The sequence below is a fragment of the Otolemur garnettii genome, unplaced genomic scaffold (genome assembly GCF_000181295.1).
Source record: "Otolemur garnettii isolate 467f Iridium unplaced genomic scaffold, OtoGar3 scaffold00004, whole genome shotgun sequence".
NCBI lineage: Eukaryota > Metazoa > Chordata > Mammalia > Primates > Galagidae > Otolemur > Otolemur garnettii.
Window position 1 is genome coordinate 6,116,888 of NW_003852399.1, and position 16,612 is coordinate 6,133,499.

General features: G+C 38.8%; 1 protein-coding gene across 1 annotated transcript; it reads right to left on the minus strand.

The window, feature by feature from the left end:
• Nucleotides 1-511: 511 nt before the first annotated feature.
• RNF139 (ring finger protein 139) lies at nt 512-13,540 on the minus strand. Its single transcript, XM_003782354.3, has 2 exons — nt 12,948-13,540; nt 512-2,585 (listed from the first exon to the last, which is right to left on the minus strand). The coding sequence occupies exons 1-2, from the start codon at nt 13,090-13,092 to the stop codon at nt 769-771; spliced, it is 1,962 nt and encodes a 653-aa protein (XP_003782402.1). The 5' UTR covers nt 13,093-13,540; the 3' UTR covers nt 512-768.
• Between the last annotated feature and the right edge of the window lie 3,072 nt (nt 13,541-16,612).

Consider the following 16,612-nt stretch of genomic DNA (forward strand, 5'->3'; position numbering starts at 1 on the left):
TTTTTTTAAGTATCATTAAATGCCTTAGTTTAAAACAATGAATACCTTCCTATTTCATTTTACAATCTCTTCAAAAATCTGAAAGGATAATTTTACGGCAGCACTGCAAACACAGAATGGCTAACAAATATATTGATTTTATATGAAGATTAAACACTTAGCACATTCTGGTTTATTGATATAAGTTTATTTCTCAACTCTCAGACAGTCTGAATCATGACTTTTGAACCCAGTTCAACTATCTTGCTATTCAAATATTAAAAACATTTCTCGATTGCTTTTGGCAGGCTAATGTTTTTCTTAGTTTTAAATACTCTATGTATACGCTTTATCCTGTGGTCTAAATTATTTTACTTCCTTGACTTTAATGTGGTTTCCTATTTGCATTTTCCCTCCCATTTTAAAGAAAAACAAGGGTCCAGAGTTAAATGATGATATGTCATTGATCAATCTTTGGCACAGTTGACGCACTGTATGATTATTAAATCTATTAAAAAGCTGTTTGTTCAAATTTTGTCATAAAACGTGAAAACATTTTATTCTATGTACAATAATGTACACAAATTTAAATAGGTCACCAAAGAGACCAGAAGTAATGAAAGAGGTATATTTACAGTAGCACATCACAGTAAACGGAAAACCATTCACAGATTCAACATTGATACTGCTTTTGTGCTTGGTTACACACTGAAGGTGAAGCATATTACTCCATTGTGGATGAACTGAATTTTAAACAAATACCTCAATGATTAATAAATGCTATTTTAATCAGTCAGTATCATCATTAATAAATTCTTCAGCTGCTGGGCCTGGGTGCTGAATCCCTCCATTTCTTTCTCTTTGAGCATCATCATCACAATCTGTACTGTCATCTTCGTTCAATTCCCTGTCAGATTCAGCAGCAGCTTCTCTTACAACTTCCTCTGGATTTTCGTCGGGTGCAATAAATCCATTGTTATTCGGTACATTTGTATTCTCCTTGATATCATCTTCGATGTACACTTTTTGATGGCACATTGGACAAGTATCTTGAATGTACAGCCATTTCCGAAGGCAAAGTGCATGGAAATAATGATTACATGGTGTAATACGAGCAGATGTTGTAAACTCATGATAGCAGATTGCACATACATCATCTATTTCTTGTAAGCGGCTCCCTTTAATTTCAGGAAGAGAATTAATTTTTTTAACAGCAGTTCTACGATTCATGAATGTCTTCCAGCCATTTTTTGCTTGTAAATAGATGTTAAAATAAGCATGTAGACACATCATACAAGCCCGAATTTTACTTCCTGACTCAAACATCATAGTATAAGCCCCATTTCCAAACATTACTACTCCAAATATAAATTCAATAATATTGCCTGTTGAACGAACGTAGTAGACATAATCGTCTAGCTTTTCCCAGAGGACGTTATAGTAGCCATCGATCATGAATAACGTATAAACAGTGAGAGAAACAATTACTTTTAAGCAGAGTTCCACACAAAAGGCTGTAACTGCAAATAACCACGTATTTAGTGCGTAGTGATGCCAAAGAACATAACTGAGTAAAACAGGAAGAATAAACAAACAAGCAGAGACAAAAAGCACAGGAAAATGTCTACGAAAAGATGACACATGAGAGGCACTGAGAGACATTAATACAGGGTCTGTCATTCCATGGATGAAATGCAGGACTGCAGTTAATAAAAGGCACATGTTTCTACTTAAGCGAATAAGTCTCTCTTCTGGTCTTAGCCCACTTAAACCGGTCTGAAGAGCCAAAATAAAAAATAACACAGGTGCAACAAAGCCAAGCCGCCTGTCATCTTCTTCAGTTGATCCAATAATGGCCAATATTCCAAGCCCCAAATAATGGGCTATTGAGGAAATTACAGCACTCATACCCAGTACAGTTAGTGTAGAATCACATCCACTTATTATAAGATTGCAAATGAGGTCCCAGAAATCATCCCAAGAAATGAAGAAGGAATCAGTTTCATTTGCCATCCTTAAAATGTACATTAACACTGTAGCCTGAGCTGTAATTCTTGTTAGCCAAAAGACTCGCAGTATATCTGGGAAACGAATCCGCTTCCATGTGTCCTCCATCAATAACTGCAATCCATAAATTCTATACATGTGCCTCACTAAAAGATAAACATACCTTGTGGAGTAATAAAACCACTTAAGCTTCACTGCCAAGACAAGCACTGTATTTAATGTGAGAATCAAGGAAGAAGTGAAAACTAAGGTCTCTCTGATGTGTAATGGGAGCTCTGTGATTAAGCCTATAACAGGAACCAAGAGATCCAAAATAATTAATTGTGAATAGATGGAATGAATCTGGAGTAGTGTAACGTATCCAATTCCAAATGTAAGCTGTAGAACAATGAGTGCCATCCATAGCGAGGGACCTTTTCGAGGAAGCAGCTCGATTCCAAAAGCTGATGTGTTGTAGGCACCATAGAAGTCAATGTGCAAAGCAGCATAATAATTCACCAAGACTGAAGTTGCAGCTAACAGAAAGGCTGAGCTGTACATGTAGAACTTGAAAAGTGATCGCTGTGACAAGATCAGAACAATACTGGATACAAATATACCTAAAAAGAACAGAGAAAGTAAAAGTCATTTGAATGAAATATGTCAAGAATTTTCCCAGTAACAGTTATGATAGTCTTCCTTTAATTAGGAAAAAATATCTGCAAAATTATGAACACTAATTCTCAAGACAAGTTTACAGGCCAATAAAGCCAGAGTTCAGGAGGACAGGCCAAACATACTAAATTATTCTTTAAAATCGAATCTTTTATTTTATAATTCCCAAAGTAATTCAAGTAACACTATGTCCAGGAACAAAATTATTCAATTATCTTCAAGACAAATCTGCATACATACATAACCAGTTTCAAAACTCAAAAAAAGTCCTTTATCATTTCATAATCATTAGAAATAATTAAAATAATACCATCAAAGATAACCAAATGGAAAACATTTGTTCCTATTTCCAGAATTCTTTTTTTAAATGTTCTTTAGGAAATCAAATTAAAGTTTTGTACTTCTACCTAATTCCTCCTTTTCCTCAAACTCTGAACTCGTGCCAGTTCTTATTTTTCCTGCACCTAAAATTTGAGTACTCTCCAAGGGTTCAAATATACTTTCCTTAGATTTCAGAAATACTCTCCTATTTCCTTTTTCCTGTACATTGCTCAATCTATTTATTTAAATCATTAACTCTTTAAGTTGTTTTCCAAATCTCAAAAAGTGACATTCAGAAAGTCAAAACACTTAAAAGGCGAATCTCTCCCCTTTCTCACTCTGTAAGTAACCAACAGGAACTGATGATGTACATTTGGCACTATTTTTGTCTCCTGACAAAAACACGGATTTTTTTCAAGTGAGATTACAATAACACATTATTATTCAAGGTTTCAAGTATAGAAAGGAACTTCACATACTCTTCCCATCTCCACTCCTACATTACAACTAAGCGTAAACCTCAAAAGCTTTGAAACCTAACCCAATTTAAACCAGAACCCACTTTTCCTTGTGATTTGCAACTTCAGTTTAATGGTGCCATTATTTTTGCTCTTCATGGTACTACTGATCCCCCATTCTCAAACTTTGCAATTAGTTGCCAGATTCTAACACCTCTATCTCCATTCTCCCAGTGACATCAACCAATTAGTCTGTCTCTCAAAAACTCACCTTGTTGAAATCTACTGATAAGCCTTTATAAAATTGCCGTTCTTCATTCCTCTGCTCAAAATACTTCCAGTGGCTCTGAAATTACTATCAACTAAGACCTACATTCCTAGTTCTGGCATGCAGTGATCCAATTTGTTTTGGAGTAATATTCTTCCTAAAACACACATACACACACTCACTCCAGTCTTGCATTTCTTAATAATTCCTTTTCCCAACCATGATTACAGTGGTGTTTACATTCCTGTTTTTGCTTGGAATGATGCTCCAGCAACTTAAAATCTCTGTTCAAAATCCTACCTAACCTAGAAACCCACATTTTTTTTTTAGAGACAAAGTCTCTATTCTCACCACTGGCACAGTCAGCCTAGCTCATGGCATCCTCATCAAATTCCTGGGATCAAGTAATCCTCCTGCCTCAGCCTCCCAAGTAGCTGGAATTACAGGCCCCTGGCACTACCTTGGAATAATTTTTCTATTTTTAGTACAGTCACGGTCTTGGTCTTGCTCTTGCTCAGGTTGAGAAACCCACTTTTTTGATAGTGACTGTTCCTTCAGCACACCTATGGAACGTACTGAAATACCTAACTGATATACTATTGATATTATAGTCTGTAGTTATCTGAGTAGGTATCATCTACCCTATTATACAATATGCCCATTTGGCATAAAAGTTGATGAGTATTCATGGGGGGAATAAATGTTCATCACATCTGGATTATGTTTTTGTTGTTGAGACAGAGTCCCACCCTACGCCCCTGAGCAGAGTGCAGTGGAGTGGTAGCTCACTGCAACCTCAGACTCTGACTTGTGGGCATCCTGCTGCCTCAGCCTCCGGAAGCCACTGGGATTACAGGTGCTCTCCATGGTGCCCGGCTGGGTTTTTCCATTTTTTTCATGAGTCGGGATCTCACTCTTGCTCAGGCGAGTCTGGAACTACTGAGCTCAAGCGATTCTCCCTCCTCAGCCTCCCACAGTGCTGAGATTACAGGCATGAGCCTTAAAAGCAGCTTGGCTCTTGTAGCTCAAGAGGCTAAAGTACCAGCCACATACACCAGAGCCAGCAGGTTTGAATGCAGCCCGGGCCTGCCAAACACCAATGACAACTACAACCAAAAAATAGCTGGGAGTTGTGGCAGGCAACTGTAGTCCTAGCTACTTGGGAGGCTGAAGCAAGAGAATCGCTTAAGCCCAGGAGTTGGAGGTTGTTGTGAGCTGTGATGCCACAGCACTCTACCCAGGCTGACAGCTTGAGGCTCTGTCTCAAAAATAAAAAAAATAAAAATAAAAGCAACCACCAAATAAAGCTGCTTGAAAAATTGAACCTATGAGAAAGTGAGACAAAGCTTAGAATACTGAAAAAGTGACAAAGTCCAAGTTAAATATCCATCTACCCACCAATATTTCAGCAGGTGATCAATACTCATTCAATTTTGTGCCAAAGATGCTGCGCGAGTGAGTATTGATTGAATACTCATCAATTTTGTGCCAAAGATGCTGTGTGATACAGTGGAAACATTTCACAATCTGTTAAATGTAAAAACAAGGCCTAGTAGTTTCTTTAAGTGACAATTTTGTCCAGGAACTAAAAATTTATCCTGTAGCAAAATGTCAGGTTATTTGTGTAAAGGGGAGCAAAAGGACACAACCAACTGGAAGATGTCTAAATCTCTGAATAAGAAGCACCTGATTCCCCAAGCAAGTGCTCCATTAATCATCTACAAGCTGAGAATAGGTTCTTTCAATAGAACATAGATTTTTTGAGGACTACAAACTTTTTCCATGGAAAGTTAACATAACTCACCCTATTATATGCCCTATGTAATCTCAACTTTCTCTTCATGGAAAAAGAAAAGTATTTTTCCTGAGACAAAAACTAATCTTCCAAATTGGGCCAAAACCAAACCAAAATAATTACAGATCTATTTTATACCACTTAAAAGGGAGAAAGTGAAGCAGGAACTGTAAATTATTTTTGCCAACTTGCTACATATGAAGTAATAAATCAATCCTCACCTGTGACTATTCATGACCTTTGCAATAATTTTATAACCAGTCCTTTTTATTCTAATAATTTTTTTCTTTAAGCCTACTTTTATACACAAATGAAAAAATGATCTGGATTTTAGAAATACTTCTGGGGAAAAATGTGCCATTTTGCTTTATGCAAATGTACCAAAGAAAAATATCACACTCCCAAGATGTAATCTTGAGTAAACATTTCAAGAATAGTATACATTTGTTTTAATTCCTACCCAAAGTATGTAGGCACATGGGGTTCATAATTTTTTCTTTTATACTCATGTTCCTATCTGTGAAGTATGGGAAGAATTTGCTCTCATTTTACAGGGGGAAAAAACCAACTTCTCGATTCATAAAGCTCTGAAATAACATTCCTTCTCATGGCCTTTAAAGCTCATTGCTAATACTAAATTTTCATTGCACTTTCACAACATTAGACATCAAACTCAAAATTTCTTGGTAATAAGTCCAGGGATAGTTTCTCATTAGGATTTATGAGTGACCTAAATAAATAATCAAGGCTATATATAAATACTGCTTTATAAAGAAACACCACGTTGAGACACCAGAGAACAGAATTAACTGAAATCATAACTCAAGGATCTCAGTCCAATTCACCAGTAATTAGAGTTTCACTGAAGTTCTCAAGCTAGGAAAAGAGGAAGGTATCCAAATCAGGAGCTACCAACGAACTATTTTATAATAAACTCAAGAAAGAGTTCAAGGCCTTTTTCAATTTGGATTACCAAAACAAACAAATAAGAACAAACAAAGGAGAATAAAAACTACCCTCCGTGTTACACAACTAAGTGTTTAGCTCTTTTATGTGTAAAGTCCACGCAGACCTTTAACCTCTTCTGGAAACTCCTAACTAAAAACTAAAATGATATAACCCATCTAGCAACTCTCCAGGTACCTTAAATACATTTAAAACAATCTGAAGCAAATTGTGGAGAAACATTTCAATATTTGATAGAATACAAAGAAGTAGAGAAATACGTTATTACTACCTATGCTCAAGGCAGCTCTAAGCAATGAAATTTAGGACAAAGTAAATGAAGTGTCCTGAAATTTTAGTCTGTTAGCATACCTGATAAATAAATTATTGCATAAAGAAAATTTTCTATTAAACTCTCATTTTAGATAAACTAGTATTCTACATATTTTATTAGTAAGATAAAACCGAAGTTTTGCTTTTAAGCTAAAATTATACTAAATGTTTCTATGAAAAGTGAACATGTATTTTAAAAAGGCAAACCCTATAGAGGTATCAAAGGAAGAGTTAAGCAAGTTTTTCTATTCTGTCTTCCCCACTTGTGGTATGGTAAAACATATATTTCACCTTTGTTCTTATTTCCTGACATAGCTCCTAAAATCCTTGGAATCTGTGTCTTGTACAAAAATGAGATGACCAGTGGATTGGGGCCACTAGATAGTCACAGGAACCAACCTGTGATTAGAATGTTGTAACTTTCATTCCCACCCTCACCTCCTACCTCTGAAGAGGGGAGAAGGCCTGAAGGTTAAGTTAATAAACCAATGGCCAGCGACTCTAATTAATCATGCCTACTAGATGAAGATTCCCCCCAAACCCCAAAGGACTGGCTTCCAGATACTCAACAGTGACTGAAGCTCTGTGCCCTTCCCTTCTTCACCTGCCCCCACATCTCTTCCATCTGGGTGTATATCTCTTTCCTTTTTAACAGTCTTTATGATAAATGGGTAAATTTAAGTACGTAGTCCTCTCTTATCCAGGGTTTTACTTTTTTAAGGTTTTGCTTTTGGTGGTTTCATTATCCATGGTCAACTAAGGTCCAAAAACAATATTAAATAGAAAACTGCAGAAATAATTCCTAAGTTGCACACTGTTCTGAGCAGCACGATGAAATCTCCTGTAGTCCTGCTCCATCCTGCACAGGTACAAATCACCCTTTTGTCCAGCACGTCCAGCATATCCATTCTGTATACACTCCCCCATTTATTTGTCACTTATCAAATCAACTATATTGGTACCCAAATGCTTGTTTGTGTTCAAGCAACCTTTACTTTATAATTTATAAACTATTATAGGCATTGTACATATAGGACAAAACATAACATACTCATATACAAGCTTTAATTCTATTTTCAGTCTCAGGTGTCCACTGGGGTCTCAGAACACATCCATTCCCCTAGGGATAAGGGGGGGATTACTGTAAAATGTTTTCCTGAGTTCTATGAGCCACTTTAGCAAATAATCAAACCCAAAGAAGAGGTCATGAGATCATGGGTCAGAAGCACAGGCCACAACCTGTGCTTGTGACTGGCATCTGAAGTATGTGTGTATGGGAGGAAGGGCAGTCTTGTTGGACTGAGCCCTTCCTCTGTAGCATCTGACAGGGCCTCCAGATAGATACGGGTCAGAATTTAATTGAATTAGAAAACACCCAGCTGGTGTCCACTGGAGAATCTGCTGCAGAATTAGCTGGTGCTGAAGAGAAATCCCCACGTACGTTCTGGTGGCCATAGGTGAAGCATTCTGAGTTGACTGTGTGAGAATATATACAGCTTTTTTTTTTTTGCTTTTTGCCCAAAGGTGATCTCACAGTAATAGCATTTTTTTACCTTTCAAAATTTGTATTTATGATTATTTATGAAAGAGAGAATCTTTCCATTTTTATTGATCATTCAGGTTTCCTCTGAATTGCCACTTTTATCTTTTGCCCATTCAATTAAATGGAGCTGTCTTTTTTCCTTACTGAATTATGGATATTTAAAAAACATTCTGAACATGAACTCGATGTCAGTTACACATAATGCAAATGTTTTCTCTAGGTTGACAGCTTTTATTTTCACTTGTTTGATTAAGAGTTTTAATTTTAATTTTATTCAATTTCTCAATCTTTACACATTTGCTTTTACGTATGTTTAAAAACTTTCATCCTACTCTAAGATTTAAAAAAAGATACTCCATATTTTCTTCTAAATATATAAATATATAAATTTTGTATTTCACATTTAGGTATTAATTCACTTAGAAGTGAATGCTTACATACTGATATGAGGCAGAAAGATCCATACCAGTAACTAAATGACCAGTGATTGAAAGCTCCCTATTTACCTCAGTGTACTTCAATTCTACCTCTGAAACATACCACTTCTATATATACATTAGTGGTCTATTTCTGGGCTATGCATTCTGTACTTCTGCAATCTATTTGTCTATCCCAGTAGTTCTCAGTAGGATTGGATTTTGCCTCCAAGAGGTCATTTGGCAATATCTAGTTTTGGCTGTCGCAACACACAACAGGAGTGTGTTTTTTGGGGGTGGGGGGAGGGTTGGGGGTGGTACTGGCATCTAGTAGGTAGAGGACAGGAATGCTGCTAAAAATCCTATAAGGCACAGGACAGTCCTCCCCCATCCCCCACAAGCAAAGAATTTTCCGGTCGAAAATATCAAGAGGGCTCGGCGCCTATAGCTCAACCGGCTAAGGCGCCAGCCACGTACACCTAAGGTGGCAGGTTCGAATCCCCAGCCCGGACCCGCCAAACAACAATGACGGCTGCAACCCAAAAATAGCCGGGCGTTGTGGTGGGCGCCTGTGGTCCCAGCTACTTGGGAGGTGGAGGCAGGAGACTCGCTTGAGCCCAGGAGTTGGAGGTTGCTGTGAGCTGTAATGCCACGGCACTCTGCCCAGGGGGACAGCTTGAGGCTCTGTCTCAAAAAAAAAAAAAAAAAAAAAAAAAAATATCAAGAGTATCACTGTTGAGAAACCCCAGTCTATTCCCTGCCAGTTATAATTATTTCTGCTTCATACCTTCCACCACAGGTTTTCTCAGATCTTCTATAGCTTTTAATACCTTTATCTCCTTCTTTTCAAGAACTTTTATTGTATGGTCAGACATAAAACCAATGGACAGATTTCTCATCGAATACAAATTTAGATTTCTTTTTTTGTTATTTCCAACAATGCTGTAATGAATACCCTTGCCCAGAGTCTTTGTACAACTATTATCCCTAGAATGTCAGATGGTTTTACACAGAAGTATAGTCTACCAAAATTGTATACATTTACCTATTTCAAAGAGGTAAATATCTTTGTCAAACTACCTATTAGCAAACTTTGAACTCTTTAACAATCTGATAAGTAAATTTTATTTACTTAATTATAAATAACATCTGCATTTTGTCTACTGTGAACTGCTTGTCCTAGGCCCATTTTTCTATGTGACTTCATATATAAATTTTTCTTCTTGACACAGTAAAACTCTTACTATAACTTTAATTACATATGATGCAAATATTTTTTGTTTTGTCACTTTAAAGATTTTTTTAAAAAAGTTTTGTTATAAAAAAGTTCATATTTATATCCTCAAATTTTTCATATTTCCCCCCATAATTTCTGAGCTCTCTTTTGTTTAGAAAGTCCTCTCCCACCGCAAAGAATTACTACCTAAGACTGAGTAATACTATTAGAACAAACTCCTATGCTTACCTTTTTCTGCCTTGGATTTAAGTTTGATAATTCAGCATTACACTGCTCTGGGTTGAATTTCATTTAGTATTTAACACCTCCTATGAAACAACTTTAACAAGTTCTTAAATATTCTTTTATATGTGTCATGAGGTTTTATTTGGAACTGCGAAATAAGATGCTTTATTTTTTTCTAACCTGTTGAAATTTCTAATTAGTTTGATACCAAATGAAGGTACAGTTGTAGCACCCTGTTACAGGTAGAGAGAAGTTAGTACTTCAAACACGTGTGTGTAATGAAAACCACTAGCTCTAAGAGAAACAAATTTAAAAAACTGGTAATGCTTTTAACTTGCAGATAGAGTTCTATTTTTATATATTAATTTTAAAGAAAGAGGTGAGACTGACAAGTATTGAGGATTTACACATAGGAGCACTGTGAAGCCTACGTACAACTACGAAAAAAACTTAGCAGGCAGAACAATTCAACTATCCAGTGGCATTTTTTACACACAAACCTATCACTTTTAATAATATATTTTTATTTTTTTTATTTTACTTATTTATTTATTGAGAAAGGGTCTTGCCCTGGGCCCGAGTATGGTGGGACAATCATGGCTCACTGGAGACTTGAACTCCTGGAGGGCGTGTTTTTATTTAGGGTGAATTTTTAGCATCAAAATCAGTCTTTTTTCCATTAATCATTATTACAAATGTGAAAAGTTAGCATAATTACATGGCATAATATAATAGGTGACAGATTTGGGAAACATTTCACATTTCTCATAAAGTCTGACCCAGAGATTCTGGGGTCAAAATTTTCAAATAAACAGTACCAACATTTTGTTGATCCCTTCAAAATAACAAATTATCTAACAAAGTATGGTATTAATTAAAGTATTAATTTTTTTAAATGCTGGCAAGTTTCCTAACAGCTAATACTTAAATAGTCCTGAGTAGTGTTGTTAAGTGCTTACATCCTAACTCATTTTTGTCCTTAACACCCTAGGAGATAACATCCTTGGCCATCTTTAAAAAGGTAAAAATAAGAAAACCAAGGCAGAGTAGTTAGTAGTACTTACCTAAAATCACATTCTTAATTGTCAAATACATGGTTCTATGATTATAAAAATAAGAAGCATGGAGAATACAAAGAAAACACCAGATTCAATATTCCTAAATTACAAATGACTTAATAAAGGGAAATACTCCTTTTTCTTAAAGCTGCCAAATCCTGAAGTTCAACAGAGTACTGTATTAAAGCATCAGGTCCCAAAAGGGTTCTCCAGAGAATCTGCAGTGATCTTGTCATTAAAACATTCAAGTCAGTGACTATACTATTTCTGGAATGAATATGCAGAATTCCCTCAAACAGAGCCCCATTTTATTTTTTTTTTTTTGCCACAAATAATAATGATAGTATACTTTTGCAGTGGCAAGTAGGAGTAGCTGGAATTAAGTAGCTGGTGGGTTATGAAGAAGGCTTGTGCTAAAGAACATGACTTAGGTTATCTTTTAATTTTAAGATCTAGCATATGATCATTAGTACACCATTCTGTATCTGGATTGCAGCTGTACTGAGAAATAAAGTAAACCATACTTGATGTCAAAGATTCTTAAGCCCAGGCTCTGGCAATCACTTACTGGCTGTGTACCAAGAGCAAAAACACTTAACCTCTATGACCCTCAGTTTCCTCATTTGTAAAGTGAGAATAAGGCAATCCACCTCTGAGGGATGTTTGAAGGTTAGGTTAATAATACCAGTGAAAAGGCTTTCCAAAATAAAGTACCAGACAAATGTAAAATATTGTTATTCATGGCTAAGGACAAAATTCAGCCTTTATTGCCTTTCCTATTTTGTAGGAATAAAGCAACAGATGGGTTGTAATTCAGAAAGGATAGGCAAGGATCTCACCACCAGCCTGCCCTCAGAAACACTTCAACAGCACTAACCACTTTAAGACTGATCATAAAATTACCTCATCAACAAAATCTGCCAAGTTGAAACTACGTTAAAAAATTCTTTTATAAGAATATATAAATGCCTCTCTCTCTGGTGATGTAAGTCGAGATGGAAAGAAATGAAATATCTTTTTAATACTCCATCCATATGCAGTAAAGAATGAGAAGTCTCTTTCGCAAATGCCTCATCACTTTCCATAACCATTTTCAATACCTTTTCGTTTATTCATGGACATTTTTAACACTCGTTTTAAGAATCGCCACTTTCATGAGAATTTTTGGTAATGGTTTCAAGGTCTGACTGACATTCGAAACCTTATCTTCTTCGCTTGGATGTCATTTACCGCAGACACTTCAGGATCTTGTGGACTTGGTGCAAAATGGACAACAGAAGAGCACTCAGCATTTTGGAAAGTGGGGAAACTGAGGCCCATGCCCTGGCACAAATCCAGGTCGCACTCGACACGATACGGAGGCAAGCGGAGTTGTTTTTGTCCAAGGCTGTCGCATAAGACGCAGTAAAGCCAGCACTCATTCCCCAAGAGAACCAGCAGGCAAAGAGCCGCATGCTCACACATCCACGATTCCTCACCGCCTCAGTCCGGTGCAACACTGAACAGGGGGCGCTGACTCGCTGAGAGGACTGCTTAGCTGTCAACTCAGACAAATATCATTTCCCCCTCCCCCAACCCGCAAAGAAGTCGCTTTGGGGGATGAAACACACACACACAGGACTCACGGCCTGCGCACACCTGCCCGCTCCCTGGGACACATCTCGGCCCGCAGAGCCGTCCCAAGACTCAGGATACCCCGTCCCCTTACCAAGGAGCCGGAGGAAGATCTGGAGCACGATGCAGAACCGGCTTTGGCTGGAATCGTAGTAGGAGTTGAAGATAGCGTCGATGATGTAGAGGCAGGGCACCCGGAGCGCCACTTCGAGCGCCACCCAGACCTGCTGATGGGCCATCCGCACCTGCTGCTAAGGGGGCCCCACCGCCGCCGAGAGCTGCTGCCACACCGGGGCTGGGCGGGCCAGGCAGGGCCGCGCTGGGCAGGGCCCGGGACCGCGGCCGGGGGCGGGAGTAAGGCGGGCGACTCCGCCCCCGCTCTCCCTCCTCTCCTGTCTCTCTCACCGCCCGCCCCGCCGCCCGCTCGCGTCTCCCGAGCTGGAGCAGGCGGCGGCGGCGGCGATGGCTGAGGCAGCGGCGGCGGCGGCTTCCCAGGAGGTCTCTGAGCCTCGGTGTTTCCGGCTGGCTATGGCCTGGCTCCTCCTCCCTCCACCGCCTCCCCCGCCCGCGGAGCCACCATCTTGACCTCGCCCCCCGGCCTCTGCCGTTGCTGCTGTTACGAGGCCCGGAGGCTGTGCCCGGGGACACGCGAGACCGCCGAATCCGCGCCGCAGCTTGCGTCATAATCCGGCGCAAGGGGCGCGCCCTTGGCCGTCATCACTCGCGGCGCTGCCAACGACTCAATGGTTGCCCTGGTTTCCGCCCACCTCCGCGGCCTTAGCTGCCTTGGCGCCACTGGAGGGTGCGCGCGCCCTGGGGCAGCCGCGCCCTGGTCAGCCGGGTTGCACCCTCACCTCCCGCAGCGTCTGCTTAGCTGGAGACTCGGTGCTTTCGAAGGCGGAACTCCTTAGCTGTTTTATTAGAATCCATTAAACGTCTCATAAACATGGTTCAGAGCTGCTGGGGAAGAGAAAAACCAAGGGATGCCGCCCTCCCGGTCTGCACCACCCCACCTGGGGGCCCATGTTCTAGGTAAAGTACCAGCGAGGAGGCCCGGGGTCCTGGTGGAGGCATTCTTGCGTTCCCCGGGGCCAGGTGTGGTACAGGCTGCCATGGAAAACGCCCTCTCATCCCTTTGCACACCCTCTTTCCTACCTACACCTATGGACAGACCTGAGGACATTCTTCGGCTACATTTTACAAATGGCAAGGAGACTGGTTTACGGGCAGGAACCCAGGCCTCCGTATCTTTGTTTTCTCAATTTTGAGGTAAGCACACTTAGTCTCCTTCCTCCTCAGGGCAGATGGGACCATTGTTTTCTCGTACTCACTGTCTATCCCTGTAATTGATACATTCTGCCCATCTTAATCCTTCCATTCCTTTATCAACAAATGAGAGTGGAAATTAGGTCAGAATCTCTGCATTGTAGACCTAACTACCTTAGATTAAAGGGGGATAAAATAGGAACCAAGAAGCATGGCTCACTTGGGTTCCTAGTTGAAACTGCGTTCTGCAATTCAGCTTATTATATCAAGGCTCTCAGCGGGTGGTTATTCTCTGTCAGGATTTCCCCAGAGAGGATTGTCAAATTATCAAACGCCTCCAAAACCCCATTCTCTTGTGTAGTTATGTGTAGTAGAAAGATAGAACCCGCACCCAATGCCCGTAACTGTAGTCTCATGGTTTTAACGTTTTGTAATTAAAGATCGCCGTCTGTATGTATCTAGTACTTACTGTGTACTAGGCACTGTTCTAAGGGTTTTAATACTTTATTTGAATCTTTGCATCAGCTTTATTTTGGTAGGTGTTATGCCCTTTTTTTTTTTTTTTTTTTATAAAAGAGGAAACTTAGGCTTAAATTGCAAGGTCACAAGTTAACAGTTAAGTTAGTAGTGGGCAGCTAGTACATAACAAAGCTAGCAAAAGTCAAAGTCAGGAACCATAGCTACCTGAAGCTCACAACTTCAGGTATATTAGTTCTTCTCTTCACCCATAGCCAGTTCTGAAACCAAACTATATGGGCCTAGTTCCTTTTGTCATTGCCATCATCATCAAGATCCTACTATTGCTTGCCCAGTTTATGGCAATGTCCTCATCATTCAATTTGCCACCTTTTCTAACTCAGTCTGTTTACTACTGCCAGCTTAATTTTCCTAAACTGCATGCCTGGGGAATAACCCTGTGATTATGACAAAATTCCCAAAGGAAAGCAAACTTAGTAAGGTGAGAGGACTATGACTATATGATTTATATAAAGAACTTAAGTGATGTAAATTAGCTATTCAACCCATCTGTTATTCTGCCCTGATTGCAATGTAAAGCAGAGAGAAACCATTATGGAGGAAAGGATCCATAAGGACTTACCTCAAACAGGAGTAGAGTAGAGGAGAGCACCATTATATTGTTATCATGCCAAATGGAGAATAAAATAGTTCGTGGGATTTCCCCCAATTTTATTTAAAAAGTTAAATGTAGCACATATTAATAAAAAGCTTTTCAAAATGAACAAATGCTTCAGTCCTCCTTAATGCTTACCTGTTTCTAATCTTAATTTTATGTGCATATTTTATTAGTGTAAGAGTTTCTGTGTGCAACTAAATTCCATCTTGGGCTAAGAACTTTCAGGAGCAGTGGCAGTCATTAATACCTACTAAATGCTATTATGTGTGCGTTACACCGGATTTAGTTTTAGCTTCATATTCAACATTTTCTGTTTACCTTTGAGTCAGCCTTGACCTTTAAAAAGTCAAAACAATAAATACCTACTTTAATACTGTTTCTGGTCTCTCTGAAATTGTGAGTGATCAATGATCAAGTAATCTTACAGGTAATTATGTGTATCTTATCAGAAAAAGTCACTGTATTTATTAATATTTTAATATTCACTTTATAATATTGGTAATCATTCTAAACATAATTGCAGTAAGAAATTATTATTATTTTTTTTTTATTTGAGACAAAGTCTCACTCATTTACCCCCAGTAGAGTGCCTTCACATCATAGCTCCCAACAATCTCAAACTCATGGGCTCAAGTGATCCTTTTGCCTCAGCCTCCTGGGTAGTTGGAGGCTGAGGCACCTGGCCATTTTTTAGAAACAGGGGTCTTGCTTTTTCTCAGGCTGGTCTTAAACTCCTGAGATCAATCAGTCCATGAGCCTCAGCCTCCTAGAGTGCTGGAATTAGAGGGGTGAGCCACTGCCCCTGGCCTAAGACATTCTTAACATGCTTTACATGTATCAACTGAATTACATATGTATGTTATTACTAGAGTGAATTTTTTTCAATAATGAGTGTAAAAGTTAGTAAATTTATGTATAAAACAATCATAAACTTCTAAATATATTTTTGTCAAACTCTGCCAAGTCTCAGGAACTTCTAAATGTTTTTTTTTTTTTAATCAATAGATTTAGGGGGTATAATTTAAAGAAATTAAATTTATACCTACAAACCTTCCCATAAACAAAAATCTAGACCCATGTGGCTTCACGGGGAAACCCTAACATTAGGAAGAAGTAAAAATTCTACAGAAACTTTAGAAAATGGAAGGAGCACATCCTAACTGAATTAGCTCATTTTATGAAGCCAGCATTATTTCTCCCACAGAACATAAAAACAAAAATTCTTGTTGTGAATTGTATGTATAAGGTTAACTCCTTGTAAAATCCCACATCACTACAGTTGTTGGAAATGAAGGTAGATAGACTAAGGGAAAAGGATACTAGGAGTGTGTATGTATGTTGAGAGTATATTTTTTTAG